The sequence below is a fragment of the Gopherus flavomarginatus genome, chromosome 1, assembly GCF_025201925.1.
Source record: "Gopherus flavomarginatus isolate rGopFla2 chromosome 1, rGopFla2.mat.asm, whole genome shotgun sequence".
Lineage (NCBI taxonomy): Eukaryota > Metazoa > Chordata > Testudines > Testudinidae > Gopherus > Gopherus flavomarginatus.
In genome coordinates this window covers 124,763,493-124,788,206 of record NC_066617.1, presented here as the reverse complement: position 1 = coordinate 124,788,206, position 24,714 = coordinate 124,763,493, and the positions used below count along the sequence as shown (strand labels likewise).

At 42.4% G+C, this 24,714-nt stretch overlaps 1 protein-coding gene across 1 annotated transcript in view; it reads right to left on the bottom strand.

The window, feature by feature from the left end:
* PDE3A (phosphodiesterase 3A) overlaps positions 1–24,714 on the bottom strand; it is a 371,124-nt gene that overhangs the window by 122,052 nt on the left and 224,358 nt on the right. Inside the window, exon 2 of the mRNA XM_050968214.1 lies at positions 1,838–1,888. Within this exon, the coding sequence (XP_050824171.1) occupies positions 1,838–1,888 (51 nt within the window). The remainder of the gene's footprint in view (positions 1–1,837; positions 1,889–24,714) is intronic.

The window sequence follows — 24,714 nt, the reverse complement described above, 5'->3', positions numbered from 1 at the left end:
TTTTCTGCAACAAGACATCTATTTCTGCTCAGTCTGTCCTCTGCCTCTCCTTTTTGAAATCCATTTAGCCTTCAGTGCACTGGCAAATGCAGACTTTTAATCTGCACCCAATCCTGCAGATATTCATTAAAAAGACACTAAAAATTTTGCTGCCTTAAGCAATGGCCTTTTCTACTGGGATTGAAGCACTTGACATTACAAATGTATATCCCTAAATTTTCAAGAGAGTCTAGTGATTTTAAGTATGCCAAGTTTTGGTTTCCAAACTTGAAACATCTTTAAAGTAGACTGGTTTTCAAAAAAACACAGAACCCTGTTTCCTGACCATCATGCCCATTTAAAGTGTCTCATGTTTGGGACTGAAATATTGAAACACCATAAATCACTAGACACTTTTGAAAATGTAGGCCATAGTGCTGGCTTAGGCCAGAATATCAGTGAGTCATAACTTTGACTGTCTTGGCTTATGTTTCTTTGGGTTACTACGTTAGAATAAGATTTGCCTGCTTGATTCACTCAGTGGATCTAAACACCAATTTTCTGCTAAATTAGGCAGAGCAGGTAATTAAAATCCCGATCCGCATTTGAGCAGAGTTTTATAAAATACTACATATTCATAGGCCTAGCACAGCAATGCAAAACAGATTTTGGAATGAATTTTAAATTCTGTTGTTTTTCTATGAGGATTGAGTTTAACTGGAATTTGTAGGTAAAGTTTTTAGATTTTTTTAAATGCACAACCAACAGAAATAATGACAAAATGCACATTATTTTCCAAATTGGAAGTAGTGAACTCTGTAAAAACTGATATATATGTCCATACAGAAGCATCTAGTTCTCATTTAAAAGGCTGATGTTTCTGCAATTTTTGGAGGAGGGACAGAAGGTTTGGCAACCCTGTTCACTACACCAATTGCCGCAACCCAGTAAAGAAAAGAAGTAGCAGGTACTTTCTTAGGGGCAGAAACTTCTGTGAAGTGGGTTTAGGCTTAGATCTTAGTACTTGTATAATGATCTTTGATATAACAGAATGATGAAAAGAAGATCTAAAGTGTGGTGGGTTTAGTTATTGACTCAAATAATTTCAACACTGGAGTTCTGTGCCCCTACAGAAAATCTCTTGATCATCAGACACCAGTCTCCTCTGAAGCACAACCAACCCTATGACTTGGTTTCTATAGATGAATTTTTATCTATCAGCATGATACTATTATCAAAACTGCTGTTATTTCTTTGACTTTAGGATGAGTTAAGGTAAAAAGTAGCTACGAACAATTCCCATAAAATTCTATGTCACCATCAATTCTGTTTTTCCTTGTACTGTAGGGGAATACAACAGAGCTTTATAATGGTATTTCATATGCAAACAGAAAAAATATAATTATCTACAATATTGGAAAATGCAGAGTTACAAACTTAATATACTGATTTAGAAAAACAATGGCGTTAGAAAAGAGGCCAACATTTCTAATCCATCCTCCTGCCAATGCAACAATGTTCTCTGACTATTTCAGTTTGAAAATGACCGCTATTAAATCAAAGTTGTCACCATTTAACACTCTTTTTGGCCCTCTCCTGCAAACATGCATGTGATTAAATTTACTTATGTGAATAGTCCCACTCGCTTGAATAAACCTATTCGAATATGCATGTTTGCAAGAGTCATCCCTTAATTTACCCTTTCAATACTCAACAGTAGCATATATTGTTGCTGATTTTCTTAAATTCCACCATTAGCAGCACAAGCTCAGCAGACAAAGTAACAAATTCCAGAAAAACAAGCATCCAACCCCAAATTACAAGAGAACAGCAAGTGAAAAATCCAGCTGTAACTGACCTGTGATCCTCTGGACCCTCGTTTGTGGTCCCATTCAGAATGCCCCATGAGCTAAAAAAGGGAGAAAAAACAAAGTTTATGGTAAGCGATAGGTTATGCTGATTTGCTATAAATGGAAGAGTCGTGTTCTTTGGTGTTCTATATAGTTTTTCTTTCAAAACATGTTTGCTTATTTTTCCTGTTTAATTAAATATACATTTTTGCTTATTATCTATGCTTATTACTTTAATTTTGCATGTGTAAAATTGTTAGGGTCAGATCACATCCGCTCCTATACAAGCAAAACAGATTGTGCTTGTGAAGGTAAAATTCCCACTCACATTGATAAAGATTTGGCCAGGTGGACAATATGGCCTTGGCAAGAGGGACATTAGTACATATTAACACTGGGTTATCAAGAAGAGTTGACTGTTGATGACATGTCAATGTACATCTTACATCAGGTGTAAAGGGTACATCCTCTGAGAGGAAATAAGTTAAAATCACTCCACTATGTTGGGAAAAAAAAGCAAAGTCATTTGTGAAACAGATGAGATGAGCTCAATGTTTTCTAAACATCTCTCTCATTGAAACTAAGATTTCTGACAGTATACAACTGCTAAAGGAACATTGTTCATGCTTAACTTATTTTCTGTGGGCCAAATTCTACTCTCAGGTACATACATGCAAGTTACTCTTCATGAGATTGCACTGATGTAGGTGCAGCCACCAGATATGGGATTGCATTGAGTTCTGTGGGGTTGTATGAGCATCCCTAAGGTAGCAAATGGGCAAAGATCAAGAAAACAAGAGCAATTAGTCTTTGCTACTCATACAAACATAACTTTATTCAAATATACAAACAACAACGTGAACATATGAGGATGAATATAAAATGAGTGAACTCATTACTAATTATCCCAAATTCTTTTCCTTGCTCGTCTTCACTTCACAATTTCTCCCTCTCTCCATGTGCCTTCCCATAGGAAAGGATGGTACAACCAGAATGCACATACTTGGTTCAGCACTAAGACAACTAAATTTTACAGTTCATGCTTCTTGCTATATGTGCTCTGGAAACGCTGATCACAAGATAAAAAGCATTAAAGCTGCTCTTTAGAAGAAGGAAAAGCCACACATACACATATACAAAAATTCTCATCTGTTTCAATTGTTCCTTCCTGTCGCTTCCTTCATGGGCCCCCCATCATATGTAGTTCTTTCCCCTCACAGTTTGAGATAAAACATTCATACAGATGACTGCTCCATAATCAGAAACAATGCAAACTGCAAGGTCTGACCCATCTTGACCCTTTTCATTAAAACTAGAATCTAGTTACTCAATGGTGATGACTGGGGCAAAGAAAGCGTTCTTTGAAGGCATTCCCCTGGAGTTCGGGAGTATAGCAAGAGTTCCATAGTTGCTGGGTAGACATGCAGGCTAGGTAGCTAAGAAGGGCAGTGTATATATGGAATACATAAAATCTTGATAAAAATACATAAAAAACAACTAGCAATGACTAAGTCTAATGGCAATTGGGGAGGAAATAAAAAACAGGAAGAAAACAGAATATACATGTAAAAAAAGATCATTCTGTTTGTAGGTTGCATCCCCTTCCCCTCCTCTATTTATATCATTTTAGCCTTTATCTCTTCTGGCTTCCTCTCTAATTGTACACCTAGTATTTTGAACAGACATCTAATAAATGATAAGTAGCATATATAGGTCAAGAAAATGTAGAAAAGTACGAACTCTGTGACCCTAGGCACCCCTGTATTCACACCTAACACACTTTTGCAGTAACATATGTACAATATAGGTCTTGAGGTATCATAGGAAAGCTAACACCACACTGGTTATTAATATCATTGTAAAATACATGTTAACTTTATATCTGAAGTTACGAATTCCCTCCGTAGGAGATTACTAACGTGCTTGACGCAGAAAAGTCTGGGGAGTGGAAAAAGAGGCTTTTTTTTTCCCCAGTCAAAGGAAAGGTCAATGCCCCACCCAGGTTCAATCACAAAATCGTAGGACTAGGAGTGACTTCAAAAGGTCATCTAGTCCATTTCCCTGCTCTCATGGCAGGACTAAGTATTATCTAGACCATCCTGGACAGGTGTTTGTCTAACCTGCTCTTAAAAATCTCCAATGATGGAGATTCCACAACCTTCCTAAGCAATTTATTCCAGTGCTTTATCACCCCGACAGGAAGTTTTTCCTAATGCCCAACCTAAACTGCTGTTGCTGCAATTTAAGCCCACAGCTTCTTGTCTTGTCCTCAGATGATAAGGACATTTTTTCTCCCTCCTCCTTGTAACAAACTTTTATGTACTTGAAAACTGTTATGTCTCCTCTCAGTTTTCTCTTCTCCAGATTAAACAAATCCAAATTTTCTCACTCTTACTGCATAGGTCATGTTTTCTAGACCTTCAATCATTTTTGTTGTCCACATCTTTCCTGAAATGTGGTGCCCAGAACTGAACATAGTAGTCCAGTTGAGGCCATATCTGCATGGAGTAGAACGGAATTAGCAACCTCAGTCATTGATTAGCATATCTGAGGCTGCAGGGACAGTTCAATTTGTATTGTAAAAAGTACCAGGTCAGGGAAAGAAACAGCATGGAACCTTCTCCATCAGACTCCATGGGTCCTTTTCTCACAGTAGGAGCATGGAACTTTGAGAAGAATACATTTAAAAAGCTCAGTGAACTATAAAAGAGAGGGACAAACCTCAAAGTTACCTTTCACTTGGCATTTTGTAAGAAATCCTAACCAAGGAGGTGGTCAGCCATCTTGCTGGAAGGAGATGTGGTAAGAATCTTACCTTGAACAAGACTGTAGTTTTGTTAAGTTTTAGTCACTAGAAAACATTTTCCACTTTTATGTGTTGATAACCATTTCTGACTTTATTGCTTATACTTAAAACCTCTCGATTAAATAAACTTGTTTTACTTTTATTCTATATCAGCCCAGTGCTGTGTTTGACTTGAAGTGATTATTAATGCTAGTTAAAGCAACAAGCTGCTGGTTTGTCTCTCTTTAAAGGAGCAATTAACATTATTACTCCTTGGAATGTTCCCGCAGAGGGCCGGACATCTCAGGGAAGACTGTTCTGTGGAAATTTTGGGGTGCATTAGGGGTCACTTGGGTACTAGTAACCAAGGCTGGTGGAGATCAGAGTGTGACTATGGTGTAAACAAGTAGGCTGCTGGAGTCCGAGTTGCTGAACCAGGGCGCCTTATCACACAGACAATAAAATGGTTACTCACCTTCTCGTAACTGTTGTTCTTTAAGATGTGTTGATCATATCAATTCCAATTAGGTGTGTGCGCAGTTCACAAGGAGGTTTTTCCCCTAGTAGCACCCGTCTGATCGGCTGTGGAGCCCCCTGGAGTCATGCCTTCATGGCACTGTATATAGGGCCTTGCCTTCCTACCGCCTCTCCAGTTCCTTCTTGCCAGATATTTTGACAGAGGGGAAGGTGGGTGGGTTTGGAATGGATATGAACAACACATCTTGAAGAACAACAATTACGAGATGGTGAGTGTGATGCTGCACCCCATAATGCTTTATGGAAATATGATTATGAATGTAAACATGACATAACTGGAATATGTGTTATGCTACATATGCCATGTAACACATTTGTGCAAAGGCCATGTTCTTCTGAACGTATTCATCCTATTCGTATGCATGTATCATTTTTATATCCGAAGTTATGAGCACTGGCTCTATGCTTGTATTTAAAGTGTTTGCTGTAGAAAGCACTTAAAGCAAATTTGGTCAACGCAGCGTGAAGGGGTTATTCAAGTAAATGGAAGTACTTGGTTAACAATGGACCTCGAGAGACGCCAATCCACATCTGAGCTTTTGGGTTGGCGTGTAGACAACTGAGTCATGCATGGACATGTGACTTGCCCATGTGACTCAAACTCCATGTTGAGCTGTGATTCTACACAGGGGGAGAGGGCAGTTTCCATCCACAAGAGAGAAACTATATAAACCCCTAGATACTCCTCCATTTTGACTTCAGCTGGCTAAAGGGGCAGCCTCTCCACCCCCAAAAGGATACCTGAAAGGAACAAAGGACTGTAACTACGGGGATGTGAGTGATTGCTGGACCCAGACTAGAAGGAGGCTAGTCTGTAAAAGAAGCTCATTGGAACATCTCTGAGCGTGAGACTTCATCTGTAATCACTTTCTTACTGTGGCTTAGGCTTAGACTTATGTGTTTTGTTTTCTTTTGTTTGGTAATTCATTTTGTTCAGTCTGTTATTACTTGGAATCACTTAAATCCTACTTTTTGTATTTAATACAATCACGTTTTACTTATTAATTAACACAGAGTATTTATTAATGCCTGGGGGAGGGCAAATAGCTGTGCATACCTCTCTATCAGTGTTATAGAGGGTGAACAATTTATGAGTTTACCCTGTATAAGCTTTATACCACATAAAACAGATTTATTTGGGGTTTGAACCCCATTGGGAGTTGGGTATCTGAGTGCTAGAGACAATAGCACTTCTTAAGTTGTTTTCAGTTAAGCTTGCAGCTTGTAGGGGATGTGGTTTAGACTTGGATCTGAGTTTGCAGCAGGCAAGCGTGTCTGGCTCAAACAAGGCAAGGTACTGAAGTCCCAAGCTGGCAGGGAAAACGGGCTCAGAGATAGTCTAGGCACATCAGGTGGCAGTCCCAAAGGGGATTTCTGTGATCCAACTCATCACAGTGAGTAACCATTTTTTTTTCTTCGAGTGCTTGCTCATATCAATTCCAATTAGGCGACTCCCAAGCCTTATCTAGGAGGTAGGGTTGGAGTTTATGGAATCACTGATTGAAGCACCACCCTGCCGAACACTACATCGTCCCTGGGGTGCTGGGTGATGGCATAATGTGAAGTGAGGATGACCATGTAGCCAACCTACATATCTACCTGGGCCAGGAAGGCCACTGAAGATGCCTGAGCTCCTGTGGAGCATGCAGTCAGAGCAAGGGCAGGGAAGTTAATGAAGTTGTAACAAACCCTGATACAGGATGTGATCCCTGATGATATTCTTTGCGTGGCCACTGAGAGGCCTTTCATACTGTCTGCCACAGCAACACACAGTTGGTTCGACTTACAGAACGGCTTGCCACACATCCAGGGAATGGATTCTCTGCTCATGGCTATTGGCACAAGGTTTCGAGAAAAAGACCATAAGAAACAGGTCTTGATTGGCATGGAAATTTGAGACCACCTTTGGGAAGAATGCTGGGTGGGGTCGCAGTTGCACCTTACCTTTGTAGAAAATGGTATACGGAAGGTTGGATGTGAGAGCCTTGAGCTCAGATACCCTTCTGGCTGATGCTATTGCAACCAAAAAGGCCATCTTATAGGAAAGACCGAGAAGTGAGCATGTTGATAGGAGCTCGAATGGGGGCCCCCATCAGCCTATAAAGTACCAAATTAAGGTCCTAAGTGGGGGTGGGCTGACGAATATGAGGATATAATCCGTTCAACCCCTTGAAGAATTGCCGCAATATTTCATTAGTGAAGATGGTGCGTCCATGCTCTCCTGGGTGAAAAGCTGAGATGGCAGCCAGGTGAACCATTATCGAGGAGCGAGACAAGCTCTGCTGTTTCAACTTTCAGAAGTAGTCCAATATAAAGGGGACCGACGATTGTGTTGGAGGGATACCACTCTGCAAGCACCAAATTGCTAATCTCTTCCACTTGGCTAGGTAAGTTTCTCTCGTTGAAGGTTTTTTGCTACCCAGAAGAACCTCCCTAACGGGGTCTAAGCATGTGAACTCTAGTGGATTCAACCACACAGTTTCCAAGCCATGAGGTGGAGAGACTCGAGATTGGGGTGTTGAAACCTTCCGTGATGCTGAGTGACGAGCAGTAGAGTGATTGGAGTATCTACCGATAGCTCCAGTAGTCTAGTGTACATAGCCATGCTGGTGCCACCAGGATCACCAAGGTTCCGTCGCTCCAGATTTGAGGAGGATCTTGTGAATCAGTGGTATAGGTGGGAATGCGTAGAACAGGCAGTCCTTCCATGGAAGCAGAAGCATGTCCGCCAATGAATCCAGGCTGTGGTTCAGGAAGGAGCAGAATTAGGCACTTCCTGTTAGCCCTTGTGGCGAACAGATTTGATCTGGGGAATTCCCCACTGCTGGAAAATATTGTTTATTACATCTGGGCGGAGAGACCACTCGTGATTGTGAAAAGACCTGCTGAGGTGGTCTGCTAGTTCGTTCTGCGACCCTGGAAGATAAGATGTTTCCAAAAGCATGGAGTGTGCTATGCAGAACTCCCAGAGCATGAGGGCTTCCTGACACAGGGGAGAGAAGCATGCTCCCCCTTGTCTGTTGATATAAAACATCGTTATTGTATTGTCTGTCAGGACAGATATGCACCTGCCCTCCAGGAGAGGCCAAAAGGCCTGACATGCCAGCCGGACCACTCTGAGCTCCCTTACATTGATGTTAAGCATCAGCTCCTCCTGAGACCAGAGGCCCTGAGTTCTGTGCCCCCGATCTCATGGCTGAGGCGTCAGTAGTCAGATATAGCGATGGACGGGGTTTGGAAAACATGACCTCAGCACACATCAAGTGAGGGTCAAGCCACCAGTGAAGAGACTTGAGAACCCGGGCTCCAAGAAGGAGCTGGTGTCTGACACTCAGGGGAGGAGTGCTAGGAGCGAGAACTCTGGATTCCTAGGTTTCCAGCTGGGCTCTAGTTGCTCGAGGGGGTTGGGGGGAAGATGGAGACTAGGGCTCCAGATTCCTGGGTTCTGCCCTCAATGTCGGAGGGGAGCAGGGTCCAGCGACCTGGGGTGGGGAAAGAGGCGGGACCCAGATGTTCCTAGGGTCCAGCAGGCGGCGAGCCACGGTCCCCAGACTCAGGTTCGGGCTGTGGGACGTGGCCTGCCCCAGTACAAAGCCAAGCTCATCCCGGTACCAGGGCTCCAACCCCCGGGACAGCTTGCAAGTCCAGGGAGCGGGGCAGGCCATGCTTGGGGCGGGCACACAGCGCAGCTGGGACCCAGGACCCTTCCTCACTTACAGGCCTCACGGGCACTGCAACTCTTGAGGGACTGGGTCCCTCTTCCTGCCCCCACCGGCAGGGCTGCTCAGACTCTGTGGACACCAAGTCGTGGTATGGCCACGCTAACCTGGAAACACAACCTCCCGCCAGAAGTGACGGAGGTCAGGAAAGCATGTGCAAATGCCGACAGGAGGGGCGAAGAAGAGCGGGCTGGGCCAGGCAGGATTTTGAATGGCATGCTGCTGCCTGCCAGGGTCCTGGCCACCAGCAGGCAGCAGCGTGCCATTAAAAATCGGCATGCGTGTCGTCTTTGGCACGTGTGCCATACGTTGCCAACCCCTGCCCTAGATGCAGTTCTTCTCTCAGACACAACTGAAAAGGAGCATGCCAAGGCAGACCCCTGGGACTGGTGGTAAGTCCAGAAGGACCACTGGTTCGGCATCTGAGCCAGTACCTGCCATTGTGGTGGCCACAGTACCAGGGAAAAGTTTAGGTCGTCCCTGGTGTCTGGGAGTGCCGGCAGCTACGGTGTTGGCTTCTCTGGGACACACATGACTCAGTGTCCGATGCAGACTCCAATGAGTCCATGCACAGGGATCACGATGGCGTCATGCCCGTTGGTGCTGGGGATCAGTGCTGAGGAGATGTACATCATTACCAAATCATAGCTGGCTTGCCACTGGACTACACTGGTGGCCTCTGAATCGTTTGGGGCCTCAGGACCGCTGCCGTGACACCGTGGCCAGGGGATGCAGAGTTGTCAGTGCGAGTTGGCAGGGCCCTATATGCAGCGCCATGAAGGCATGACTCCAGGGGGCTCCAGAGCCGACCCAACAGGTGCTGCTAGGGGAAAAACCTTCTAGCGAACTGTGCACACAGCGCGCACAAACCTAATTGGGACTGATGGGAGCAAGCACTTGAAGAAGAACAGTGCATGCTTCTGTGCTGGCTGGGAGTGTTCAGACAGGGAGCTACAGCAACAGAGCATTTTAAGGGAATCAGGGTTACAGGACAACAGTGACAAACTCTCACTGGTCACTGCGCTGCAATTCAGACAACACCTACTTGCACAGTGAGAGAAAGAGAGGGAAATTAGAACTGATAGCCTTTCTGCTGACTCTGTAGTTTTATTGAAAATACTCTTCTGTTCCACTTACTTTGTTACTGAAAATGCTTGCTGTGCCAGTTTTCACAATTTGTTGCTTATTATTGCTACACTTATTACTGTATTAAACAGAGCCTGCATGTTGATATCTCAATGGATAACTGATATTTTAAAAGCTGCAAAGAGGTCATCTACCTAAGCATTTGTTCCTCAAGCCTGCTTCATCTATACAGTAACTCCTCACTTAAAGTCGCCCCAGTTAAAGTTGTTTTGTTGTTACATTGCTGATCAATTTGGGAACATGCTCATTCAAAGTTGCGCAATGCTCCCATCTAACATCCTTTGGCAGCCGCCTGCTTGATCCACCACTTGCAGGAAGAGCAGCCTGTTGCAGCTAACTGGTGGGGGCTTGTAAACACGGTGGACCAGCAGCCCCCCATCAGCTCGCCGCTCCCCTAAGTTCCTTGTGCTGCAGCTGCCCAGCAGGCTAGCAATTGCAGCTGTCCCTCTCCTCACTGCCATGTGCTGCTCCTGCCCTCTGCCGTGGAGCTGCTCCCAGAGACTCCTGCTTGCTGTGCAGGGGGGAAGGAAGGGAGGCTAATGTCAGGGTGTCCCCCTCCTGCTTGCTTCTACACCCAGTTTACCCCTTCTCCTCCATATAGAGCAGAGTGGGGACACAGACAGAGACACTGGGGCAGCAGCTGGTGTTTCATCTTCCAGATCCAAGACAATGCACTTAAGAGTGGGTCAGCTTACTTAAAGGGGCAGTGTGCACTTCTCTCTCTCTCCCACACACAAGATGTGTGTCTGTCTCTGTCTGCTGTGCTGTCTCCCCTTGTGTGAGAGGCTATATTAACAACGTGTTAACCCTTGAGGGCTCAGCCGAGTGCTAGTTCATCATTTAGCAGCAAGGCATTCCCTGGGAAATATCCCTCCCTCCTCCACCCTCTGACTTCACCACTTCAGCCAAGCTTCACAATCATCATAGCTATGAACAGTATTAAATTGTTTGTTTAAAACTTATACTATGTGTATATCTATATAATATATAGTTTTTTGTTTGGTGAAAAAAATTTCCCTGGAACCTAACCCTCCCTATTTACATTAATTCTTATGAAGAAATTGGATTCGCTTAACACTGTTTCACTTAAAGTCACATTTTCCAGGAACATAACTACAACGGTAAGTGAGGAGCTACTGTACCTTGAATTCCCTACTCTACTGCCTTGAGTCAACTCCCCAGACTCTAGCACTTATGGAAAGAAGCTACTTGCTTTCTGAAATGGACAAGAAATTTGTCCACTTATCCTTGTCCTCAAATATTTCCAATGGCTCCTCATTTTTTTCGTGTTCCTCTAGGAAACTGCCCTTTTTGTTTCGACTTGTTTTAAATGTTTGTACTGCATAGAACCTTTTCTCTCCACACCTCCCTCCTGTTCCCTCTACTTTCCTCACATTGGCCTCTTTCTTCCTGGTTTCTTCTTTGTCCCATCTCATAATTTTGCAGCTGGTGGTGCAAGAACCATCTTCACTACAGCTCCTTGCATCTAGAACAGCCTTCCTGAGTCTCTCCTCCTCCTCCATGGTTCATCTATTATTAAATCTCATCTGAAACCATACCTTTTTGACACTTGAAAGTTTTCTCCCTTTTTGTTGCTTATTTTAAATGCTTTAAAATATTTAGTGTCTCAATTCTGCAAATCCTTAACTTTAGACACTGTGTATAGTCTCACTGAAAACAAATGAGTTGCACTTCTAGTGCCTAAAGTTAAACAGGTGCGTAAGTCTTTGCAGTACTGGGGCTTCAAAAAGTTTATGTGGCTGATGCAACTGGAAACAGAGTGGAGGTGTCAAGGTTTCTTCCCCCACTTTGAACTTTAGCGTCCAAAAAGTGGGGATCTGCATGATCGCTTTTAAGCTTAATTACCAGCTTAAATTTGGTACGCCGCCACCAGCCAGAAGTCTGTGTCTGGCACACTTCTGTTCCCCCAAAACCTTCCCTGTGGAACCCAAGACCCAAACCCCTTGGGTCTTAAAACAAGGAGAAATTAACCATCTCCCTCTTTTCCCCCGCCAGACTCTCCCCTTCCTGGGTTGCCCTGAGAGGCTACACAGATCCAAACTCCTTGGATCTTAAAACAAAGAGGAATTAACCCTCCCCCTTCATTTCCCCCCACCAATCCCTGGTGAGTTTAGACTCAAGCCCTTGGATTCTAAAACAAGGAAAAAATCAATCAGCTTCTTAAAAAGAAAGCTTTTAATTAAAGAAAGAAAAGGTAAAAATTATCTTTGTAAAATCAGGATGGAAAATGCTTTACAGGGTACTCAGATTCATATAGACTAGAGGGACTCCCTTGCCCCCCAGCCTGAGATTCAAAGTTACAGCAAACCGAGGTGAAAACCCTTCCAGCAAACAGACACATTTACAAGTTAAGAAAGCAAACACAAGACTAATCCTCCTTGCCTGGCTATACTTACTATTTTGAAATATGAAAAACTGATTCAGAAAGATTGGGAAAGTCTGGGTGCACGTCTGGTCCCTCTTAGCCCCAAGAGCGAACAATGAACAAAATAAAAAAGCACAAACAAAGACTTCCCTCCACCAAGATTTGAAAGTATCTTGTCCCCCACTGGTCCTCTGGTCAGGTGTTAGCCAAGTTCACTGAGCTTCTTAATCCTTTACAGGTAAAAGAGACATTAACCCTTAACCATCTGTTTATGACAGGAGGTCTGGCATTTGTTGCCACAAATATGATGAGAGGTTCCTTTATTTGCCACCCCCTATCAACAATCTTTAAAAGAAAAATAAATATTTCCAATGTATAACGAAAAAACAGTGTAACTGATCCAAATACAGGGTGTGGCAAAGAAGTGCTATGGTACACTAGTTCCCTAGATGTTCAGGAGCATGAGGAGCGTACCATAGTTCAGAGGCACCTGCCATAGGCACTCCCAGAGTTAGGCCCTTCAGCCTCTAGTCCCAGGTGGGTTCCCACAAATATTCAGAGCCTGATGAATAACTAAAGGATTGCTTTACTAGGGCTGTCAAAAATGAACTGCTTTTAACATTTCCAAATTAAAAGAGGGAAACAACACACAGCAGTTCCTATCCACACTCTATGGACAGCTCAATGCCAGAATACAAAAGTGGCGCTCTTCCAGCCTAGTGCCAGGGATACTTAGTCCAGGCCACTCCTCTCCCGTAGGCAATCATGCACTGGTCTGCAGAACTCTTGCCCTGAGTCCAGTTGTTTTGTCCAGCACCTTTTCCATACAGCCACTTCTGACTATCCATCAGCCATTGCTACCACTGGCTCCCTTGCCAAGAACCACTGATCTAACTCTCAGCACTTCAGTCCCAGCTACTAAACTTTTTGCCTTATTTCCACAGCCGGTACTTTGGCTTACTACTCTTGCTCATAGGAAGCCTCCCGCTTCCTACTCAGCCAAGTCTCCCAAAATCTCTGATGATATTCCTTTTCATGTGCTGGAGGGATCAGAGAGTCCTTTGCTAGTTGGAGATTACACTGAGGTTTACACTGTGGCGAGTAAGGACCCAGATGGTTTATTACAATAGGGTGTTTTGTTTTTTTTACTCTCTCACAATATAACTATTAAAGTTGTTTACTGAAAGGGGGCCAAATTCACTGATGGAGTAAGTAGCCATGAGTTTGCTGAAAACATTGGAATTACTCCTGCTTATGCCAGAAATGGTTTGGCTCCAATTTTATTAGCAAACTTCCATAGCGCCTAGTAGCAAACTACAGAACCCATAAGCTTTTCATTTCATTTCTCAACAAATGTGTCTTCATAAAATCTGGCATGTTTGTTTTTTTGCTGCTGCCACGATAGGCTCCCTAATGCAAGGCAAACTTAGCAAACATTGTTCTCGCACTGCACTCCGAGCATGTATTATATTAGCACATTCTACTAAATTAACACTGTGGTGTAACCTGCTGACATGAAATAAGAATTCCAGGACAAGGAGAGACTTCTACAATTCCAGGATGTTTTCAAACACAGCAATAAACTTATATTCTTAGAAGTCGTGCCTACAGAATCAACATTGCTTCTTTTATAACCTACAGCAATCTGGTTTGCATTAAACTTTAGTTCATCAAAATACAGAACAACAACTTTTTTTCCTGTCAAGCTATAACATTCTTGTTCACATCTGCAGTGGCCCATAGCATATGGGGGGGGGGGAAGAGAGGGGGGTGGAAATCACTCTTGTTCCAGAGCTTTGGGTTTTATAAGCACACACAAATACAGTAGCTGTAACACAATCTTCCACATAACCTTTGCAAGCACAACACGTTTTTCTATAATGGTCCAGTTTACTAGCTACTGCATTGTTTACCTCTGCATGCCACACTTTGTTAGGTAAGTTGTGAAGTTTGAAAAGATTTCCTTTCAATGGGTAATCAGTGAGTGCTGGAAAACACCATAGAGAACACCAGTTATGTCAGACTAACGCTACTCCAAATTCGCTATTTCTACAAGTTTAACAAAAATCAGGAGATGAAGAAAATTAAACTGTTTTTAAAATATCATAGTCAGAAAGACACAAAGTCTAGATGAGTCTATTCTCAATCTTTTGAAATTATAAGGAGTGAAGGAAGCACAGTTTTATTGGACCAGGACATGCATGAGAAAGAAGACAGACATGAGTATGGATTTTAAGTGGCAAGATGCACGTTTATTAACTTTAATATCATAAGGTGGGCAAAACTCTTTACCAAACTAAAAGGTACAAAATTAAAAGGAGAGAGAGAAATGCAGAAGCATAGGCAAAAGTGGGCCAGCCATAGTGAGACTTTAGGCTGGTACTTCTTTTATGAAGTCTTTTATAAAGACTGTTGCTATCTTGTTCTCTAGAATCTGAGCTTTCATTGTTAAAATGAATTAAGCCTCTAGTCCTCTTGGTTGTGAAGAAAATGTTCAAAATGTTGACCAGATGTAAACTGATGTAGTACTGCTTGTCAAAGTCTGCAAAAATCCCGACAGAACAGCATCAATTGCCTCTATTCATCTGGAAGGCTGTTAACACTGAAGCATAATGAACATTTAAATGTGAATACAGCATTACCAACTCTCACAATGTTAGTGAGAGTCTGGGAAGATTTGGTGTTTTTCTCAAATCCCTAGTTTCCTGAGAGATATGATTAGGTGAGAATCGCAACTTTTATTAAAACACACAATCCACATTTCTGGTTCTTGTGAGGGTAGAGAAAAGCTTGTAAAGGTGACCAAAGCTAGTTTTATACAAATGTCATGATTTTTTTAGGCTTGACTGATGATTTTTGACCACTTGAGACAGGTAATACTGGGAATATTGTTGACTATGTCACTGTTGACCAAAGCATGAAAGATCTGTGTAACATGGGTACTGTGTGCGTGTGTGTGTGCGTGCGCGTGCAAAAAGGTGGTTATTTCACTTAGGTTTTTTAGGAAATGGTATAATGCAGCATTTTGAAAGTGCAAGCTGGTTTATTTAAGCAGCAAATCTTACATCCTGATGGAGCTTTATCAGAGGAAATGAGGAGTTGCTTTAAGTACTTCTGAGCACCAATAAAGAGTAGTGAAGTTTAGTGTTTCATACAAGACTGTATATCAATCTATAGCATGGAAGGAGGATTCTAAATGACTAAAAAAAAAAAGGAGGCTAAAAGATTGGATTTTAGTGCCTAGAAACCTCTCTTTTTAACAGGTAGGTTCTTTTCATAGGTTCTAAGTCAAGCCCACAGGGATCTATTATTCTGGCCTTTTTATTTAGTATATTATGAGTGTGGATGGATAGCCAAAATTACACATAAAACATGCACAGAAGAGAAGAATGGTAACATAATCCAAAGCCCACTGAACTAAATAAGTGTCTGTCTATTTGGTGGGCTTAGGATCAAGGTCAGGAGGCAGAGAGAGATATGATATAATCTTAATACAAGTGCTTCGCCGATATAGAAAGTACATCATTTTCTTCCTTTGGATAAGAGGACATAGATCAAAATTGGACTCTTATGTTCTCACCACATTAGGCATAAATCAGATTCTTGTTGTCCCCTAACAAATAAATGAAAAGTTGAAAAGCTGCAGAAGAGCCTCTCAGAGTATTCTGTAAATGTGAGCCAAATGCTCAATTACTCTCCTGCCTTCTGTGTTTCTCTGGTAGATTATTTCCCCCTGTGGATAATATGTCCTGAACCTTTGAGAATCTGTATATGTGATTTGGGAATGGTTGGAAGTGCTTTTTTTTTTTTTTTGAAACCCAGAAAAAAGTAATGGAGCATCTAGCAACAACGAGCAACTACAAAATTCTTATGATTTTTGGCTGACAAACGGCTGGTGGTTGTAGGTGTAGCTCACAATTTGAGCTCTTTCTAATTTGGGTAGTAGCTGCAAACATGTCTGGATATAGGGATGTAACCACTACACATGGGAAGAAACCCCATGATTTGATCTTGACCAACCAAAAGCCTTAAGGTATTTGTGTTTCTCCATCTGTAGAACAACAACAACACTTTCCACCGGCTTTCGCTCAGAAGATATGGAGATATAAAAAGTATTTGTATACAACATAATAAAGTGCACAATGAGTGCTACCCACTATGGTATGTATTCATTGGATATAGATAATCATTTTACTAACAGAGTATTATGTCTGCTGTTGTTTATATCACAGTTTCTTTATTGTAAAGAAAAATCCCTTCTCAATGGAATGCTCCAAAATATGGAAAACAAACCTTTGCAAACAACCACTCAACCCCCCAGGTTCTAAGCATGGCTAGCTTTAAAGGACAAGAAAAGACAAGCAACTATTTGGGGCTTTGTACAGACTTGCATCTCACGTGCTTGCCTGATTTAGCCCTTTGGCAGTGGGACAATGGGGGCTACAACTTTTGCAACCACTCTCGCCCAACAGCTTGGAGTCCTACAAATCACAAAGGTCAGCTTCTGTTTTGAGACCTGCAAGAAGAGATGCCTTTTAGCCGCTTCTTGGTCCAAAAAGGATTATTCAAAAGTTCAAGGCTTGCTGGATGACAGCTGGGGGTGGAGGCAATTTTTAAAATGGAAAGAGGCTTGAAATGGTTTGAGTTAGTCCGAGAAACACAGCACTATCCCATGTTTAAGGTTTAATTGGCAGGGTCTGTAAGGCAGTGGGATCAGCCTGAGCTTTTTCCTTGTAGAGCAAATGCTAAATGAGCACTATGAAGCTGGTATCATAATGAAACTGGAAGCTACTCAGTCAGATTCTATGGGGTCGTTAGCTGAGTGTCATGGTCTGGATTGTGGCTATGCCATAGTCAAGCAACTAATCATATTAACACAAGACAGCGTGCAAAGTAGAGCTAAACATAAGAAGTCTTAAAGCAGTCAGCTAACAGGATACCAGGCAGCAGGGAACATGGAAAGTAAAACTCTCAACAAGTAAAATAATAAAAAAGAGATACTGGTTGGTGCTGCAGCACATGAGAACAACATAAAAGGAAATAACAAAATGGTGAAGAAGCGGTCTTAAGGACACAATCCACAGACTCCATTCCAAAGGAATAATAGGAACGAGATTATATCTGGTTCTGGAAGAGGAAGCAAAAAAAGATTACGTTTTTGAGGACTTCTCTCATGGTAGCATATGACGTTTGATAATATTTCCAGACAAACTTCTGTAGAGATCCTGGCTTCACTGCATGGGGACAAAAGGAACCTGGATATATAGTGAGGTAAATTGGAACTGACAGCAGTGCAGTTTATGCAGGAACAATTATGCACCCATTGATCAATACATTGACTGGAAACAAGAATGTTTAACTTTCCACAGTAAATAGGTTGCATTAGAAAAAATGAAGGGCATTAATTTTTGGTGAAGCATCCACCTACCCTCATCCCCTTACCAGGATGAGTTATATTCCGCCACAAACTCTTTGTTCTATGTTGATAATATTACTAAACAAATTAAATTGCTAACAGTAATGCCACAGAATTTCTCATTTCTCCAAGTAAATTGGTTTATATGTCAGATGTTACTTCTGAACACTCAAGTTTTTGGCGGAAGACCCCTGGAAAAATATTCTGTACTACAACCACTATAAATTATATTTTTGAAAGCAACACTTAATTCTTAGTGATCCCAAGGATGTAGAGTCAAAGACATTTGCAGATGTGGAATATGTAGTAAGGCATTGCTAGATGGTTTCCAAATCCCTTAAACTGATTTCCAGTGGATAGGTTTTCAACATTTTTTTTAATCAAAGCATTCAGCTAAAGATTGCACTCTTCACCATTCCATGCTATGCATGGATGTTGAGACCACAAGATAGGGAAAAAAGTCCATGTTGGCCAAGCCAAGATGAAGGGATTGAGAGCAAGTTTTCCTGATATGACAATACTTGCGCTGGGAGAGTAGTGCACTGAGGGTAACTGACACTGGGAAGGCTCATCTGTAGGGGAAGACGATAGCAGTGAAAGCATATAATAGCTCAGAACTGAAGGAGAGGATGCATGATAATGAGCTGGTAAAGATGCAAAAGTAGAACAGAAGAGAGGAAAAAAAATACTAGAGTAGCTGCTCGTTGGTAGCCCTTTTGCTATGTTGCTTCTAAGTGACTGTTGCAATTATTGGAGCATCATCTGACCAAAGGTGTATGAAGAATTAAGGGTGTTTCAATCTTGGGGCGGGAATTGTGGGGAACGAGGCAGGGGAACCCTGGGTATGGCAGGGGAACCCCCAGTCAGCAAAACAGCTGAGAGAGCCCAGCTGTTAGGGACAGGCTGAGGATGCTCCCACTGGCATTGTCATGGTCCACCCTGGCAAGGGATGGATGGCTGGGGAGGCCACAGTGCACAGAACTGCAATGGAAGGTGGAGTGGCTCCTACCATGGACAGCGGAGATGGGAGGGGGGAAGGGGACAGATCGGTGCCATGGGGAAAGGGGTCCCCTGTTCCCCCCCGCACTGCAAAACAGCACACCCACACCCTCCCGCTGGCAACCGAGACAGAGGGGAAGCTCAGTGCATGGGAGAGGAGGGTGTGATACTCCCCACTGCAAAATAGCAAAAACACCCACCCCCCAGTCGCTGCAAGCCAGACGATGAGGATGGGAGAAGGAAGTCTTCCAGCTGTGCCTCTGCTACTCCCCCAACCCTCTTCAAGACCCTCCCACCAAACTCCCCCCTACACATGCTCTGCCTGCAGGCTCTGTCAGGCCAGGCAAATGGAACAGGGCTGTGTGCCCTGGAGCTGCGCTCAAGGGCCAGGGTTGGGAAAGTTGTGGAAAGATGCTGTTTGGGAGGGCAGCGCCCCTACATGGCCCTCCCCAATCTCCACCCCAGATGTTGCTCTTACACTCTTGCTATGTTGCTGTTACCGAGTAGACAGTTCATGGTAGGGAAAGTATTCCTGGGGAAATGTTGCTCGTAAGCAGCAGTTGCTCTGATAAGGTGAGGCTGCAAACAAGCGTCTACTGTATTTCAAAACTATTCAGTCACTGCAGTTCAAATGTACACATTCAAGTCCATTTTTGTACAATTAGCTTCCTAGAAAGAGACGAGAATCATATAAGCTCATTTATATCTGTTTGCTTTTCCATGAGGAATCATTAACTACATACTAACAGCACCGCAGTCTTAGTACTGAACTGACCAATTAGCAGTCTGCTACAGTAGACAGCAAATCACAACATACTGTACACAAGAATATTCAGCCATTTAATGTAGCAGTGAATCTAAACACTCTTCTCCTACAAGAAATCTGTTCTGCTTTTTGTGCTGCAAATACTGCAACTGCCATAATGGTTCTCTCTCCAGCATGGAAGTGATCCCCTCTTGGAACACAGTATTTTGCAGTCCATTATTTAACACTGATCCCAAACAACAATGTTCTCTTAAGATGCTTGTTTTTTTCCAGTGTCACAGGGAAGAGTTTATATGTCTTATATAAACCAGCAATTTTGAAAACCAAATATTGCCTTACTGGATAATAATGGACAGCCTGATCTGAAGCCCACTCAAGTCTATGAAAAGACTTTCAATGGACTTTGGGTCCAGACCCAAGTAATTTGGCTAACCCACCTGCACTACTAACCCAGAAAATGAAAGCTCACATTAAGGACAATTTAAAATATTCCAGAATTTGACCTAGACGAAAAGTTTAGGACTGAATGGGTCTGGTGGTTACACTTTCCTTTTAACCTTTAGAAGTGGTTCCTCTAGGAACAAACTGAGCCACATTGGCAGGATAGCAAAGGAGAGTGTCCCCTGCCTTCGTCTGTGTTGTACTTCCTCTGTGCATAAACACAGGACATTATTGTCCAGGGCTGTCAATCCAGCAATTTTCACTGGCTCTAACATTTCCTTAGGTGGTGGTGGTGGTGAAGAAAACAAAAATTTATTCAGAAAAATCAAACATGCTGTACTGCAATTTTCAAGTCTTTCCAACACATACCAGTAGGCTAACCCCATATAAAAGGCAAGTTTCATAATAAACAAATTTCAGGGTGTTTAACAGAGCAGGTATTTTCCAGTACTGTGTGCACTTGTCGGGAAGTGATCAAATGAAAAAGTAAAATAAATAAAAAGAAAAAACTACCTAGACATTTTTAAAAGGGCAATGTGATGTCTGATTGATGTGATATGTAAAAACCCTTGGATTATGGGAACAGCTAGCTTCAGAATTAATGTTTCCCTCGGCTTTCAGAAGTGGAGTTGAAATAAAGCGGAGCAATACAATGGCGAGTCCAAAACAGAAGCATAACTTCTCATCGGTTCAATGGACACAACTGTGCCTTCCTGTGCTGTATTATGTTAAATGTCAGCACCCAAAGGAATGTTTGTGATTTAATGAAGCAAAATTTAACACAGAAGAACCTAGACTCTCTATCACACTATTCAGTTATGTACTGTACATTTAGCTCTGGGCTTCCAGTGTGGAGGATTTACTTGTATCTTTAAAATGAGCCTATTAAACAAAATTGCCAAGTAACTTGGGGTGTTGGATAGTCTGAGCATACCACCCCAGTAGGAAATTGTAGGTGGCGAGGAGAAGGATGGGAGCAACAAAACAGAATGAAAAAGAGCACATAGGTCCCAGTGACCTGTTTTATCAGACAGGGGTGGCTGAACTAGTAGCAAACTCTGATGCATCTAAGGACTCTCAGCACTAAAGGATAAAGCTAATCCACTGCATATTCACTAGTAGGTCATGCTCCATTTCCAAAAAGAGAAATCAGGGCAGTGAGGCCCAAACTTCTAAAAATTAAATGATCTTCTAAGGTTGGCTTCAAGGGGGAAGCAGTCTCACCATGTCAGCGATCATTCCACCCGGACACAGAAAGAATTAAAAAAAGAAGCTCTGTCATTAGCACCCCACCGCCTCAGATCTTGCATCTTCACAATATACATAAAGCTGGCCTTAAGTTTCAGGTGATAGATCCCAGCTACTGAAAGTCCTAGAATGACACTGTATCATCCAGTAGTTTACTATGAAAGTTCAATGTCAAAACTCAAAGTACATTTTGTTTAAACACACCCTTGAGGGAGTGGGGGATTTTATACTAACTACTTTCTATTTCAATCTATGCACTTTTAAGTTCAACCAGCAATGCTTCGTCATTCATCCGGGAAAACTTGCCTCTCTGCCACCCAATCTCGATCAACCTGCCACATTAATTATCACTATACATTTGTCTATTGCTGAGGGGGGGAAAAATGCAAGTGGATGAATGTAGCAGTGACCCGAGCAAAAATGAAGCTGCTGAAACAGAACTAATTAAATCAGTTCAGTGATCTTCCTCCAGTGTGACACGTTTCACAGACACCCTCTCCTCTCTAAGCCTCCACCTCCACCAACTATCCTGGGCAAAGCACTTTTGGGTAATCACAAGGATGTGTACCGAACAGCAATCTAGATCCACTTCATATTTATCCTTACATGGCACAGAAAAACAACTGACAAAACCACCTTGTTGGTTTCCTGTCGAAATGTACACAGCTGGACAGCACTGGGATTTCCCCCTCTATGTGAATTTAGGTTTTAAATGTAGGTGAATTTATGCTCGTCAAAGGTTTTAGGCCGGCTTGGAGATTTAAGTCCTTTATTTAGCCAATAAACAAGCCCAGCCCAGACAGCAACAGCAGCTCACTGTTTCTCCCATACTACTCCACTCTCATACCTCAACCCTGATCTGGTGCAACTATACATCTAGGGGTGAAAGTGTAGTGCTCACTTTACATCAATTCAGTCCAGGTGTATGGGTTGAGTCTGTCAACATGGGTATCAATGGGGATGGTGGTTTTCAGGGGAATGGAGGGTTAATTTTGACCTTTGTATCACCAACAGCAGCCAGGTATTGCTGGCACAAAATGTGCAATGGCTATAACCCCGCTTCCTGCAACGAGTCATGAACATGTTTAATTCCATTCATTTTGGTGGGATTATCACACTCCTTCAGGCTGAGTAGGATTGGGACCCACATGTAGATGTACATCACTGTACAACATGAAGCGACAGACCTGCTTAACTGTGCGTGAGATCACTTTTCCCTTCGTTTACATGGGCTGTAAACCTGCACATTACTAAAGGTAACAGAGACTGTTGCTTTAGGTCATGTTGTAGGAGCCAAACCTCCCAGATTCTTTTCCTGTTCACAACTGTGAAGTTCAGTGTGGAAAATGGAACAAATTGCAGGCTTATGCAGTGACAATCTCGAAAATTACAGTTATTCTGCATCAGCAACTCAACCTGACAGAGTATGAAGAGAAAACTAGAATAGTAAACAAACAAAATCATCATCAGGGTCTTATTAGCAATTAGTTATGATAAATACAATGTAATGCTCCGAATTTAACAAAAATATGATTTGTCTACCAGAAATAAATTCTAATATAAAAATCCCCATTGTACAGTGGTCCCTGAAAAGAGATTCCTCAAGCAACCCACAAGAGATGCCTTTTGTGCAAGGAACCATGGCAAGTCTTGTAAACTCAAACTTCCCAGATTTCCTGCAGAACCTCGTACAAAGCCCCAGCTTTTCAGCAGATTTCACTTTTCAACAGCCTGCACTACATGCTACACAAAAACTCACAACAGCAACAGAAAAGAAAACAAATGTTCCAATAGGATAAGGAGATGGAAATGGCAGGCCCATTTACACAACAAAAAACACAAAGGTCATTGCGTCCAATTGCTTTGCCCTTGGGAAGTTTCTCTCATTCCCCCTTTTCTTCCTACAGGAACATTTTAAAAGTGGTCAATGACTCAGTAAAGGGAACAGACATCACTAACTTGTATTGGCAGTGAAAGGTACCGAAAGCGTAGCTGTCCATATGGGATCACTGCCAAGATAGGTCAAATTTTAGTGTTACCAGCCTTTGAGATAAACCTAAAGAACAACAAACAGTAATGCAAAGAGGCAGGATTCTGAGTAATCTCTAAGTAGGTGTCTAAACAGACAACTGTTTCTCATTCACACCCAACTCTGCTCCAAAATACATACATATTCCTGTCACATGTGCTTCACTCCATCTGGAATGTAGAGATGCTGGATATAAACAGGCAAAGTCAGGGGCATGAATACAGGGCTCAAATTATGTGGGAAAAAAACCCAAAACAAAACACCAAAACCTGGTGATCAGTGTCCTCCTCTAAATAGGAAAGGGTTAAATGGAGATATCTACAGGTCAAATTAAAAATAAATTCTTTTTAAACATGGGCTGAAGTACTAACACAATTTAAAACTCTGCCATTCGAACTATTATGGATTTTTAAAACGTTGTTTTCAGGATTATTTCATAGGTTCTAAAATCTACAAACAAAAAGTCTCTAAAGATAAGGGGGCAGATTTTGGATTATAGGAATTCCCTGCAGTGAAAAACTGAACCACCTCAGTACAATCTCTAGGAGGCAAGCAATATGCTTCCCAAAGCTACCCAGCGTGGTCACTCTTTCTCCTGCTTGTCATAGCCCCTGTCTGATGTGGAGGGGACCATGGTTCCACTTACTCTGGTGTGGCTAGTGCTGCTTACCCTCATATAGTTCTTGTGATCAGGTGGGCACAAGGACTACAAATGTAGTCAGCCCTCAAGCACAAGGGCAGATCACTGCAATTTCCGGTGCCTTCTCACTCTACGCTACACTACACAATCTAATCAAAGCAAGATGAATGATATAATGGAAGGAGGACATTGGCAGCCTGGAAAGGATTTCATGTTGCCTGAATAGAGAGGTTAGGGAAAACAATTTAAAAAGCGACCACAAGTTTTGATTGACTGTTTTTGGATGCCTAAACTGAGATATTTTGGGCCCAAGTTTCAGAAATGTTTTTTGCCCACAACTGCGTTGTGATTGCTGAGGCCCAAGGTATCTGAAATTGGGCATGAAAAAACTAAGGGCACAGTTTAGAAAATTTGTACCTCAAAGCCACAGATGGAACCAGTGTCAGATGGAGAATTAGAAGTCATGATTCTTGGCTCCCAGTCCTGTGTTGAGACCATACCTTTCTTTTTTTCACTGCAGATAGGGGTTTATAAACTTTTCACACATCTTGTAAATCCAGGAAGTGTCATGCCTTCTACGAACTGCCTATTGACCACTTTCCCTTCCTTTCCTTTTTGTTTTAAATAGTACAATTTTTTTTTTAATAACTTTCAACGGAAGCAGGACAGCAGTCAATTGTCATTTTGTTCCAGTTTCTACAGTATCTTAATGAACTCACTGTATACCATCTACTTTTCAATATAACTCAGAGGACAGGCCTCTAAGGTTTTGT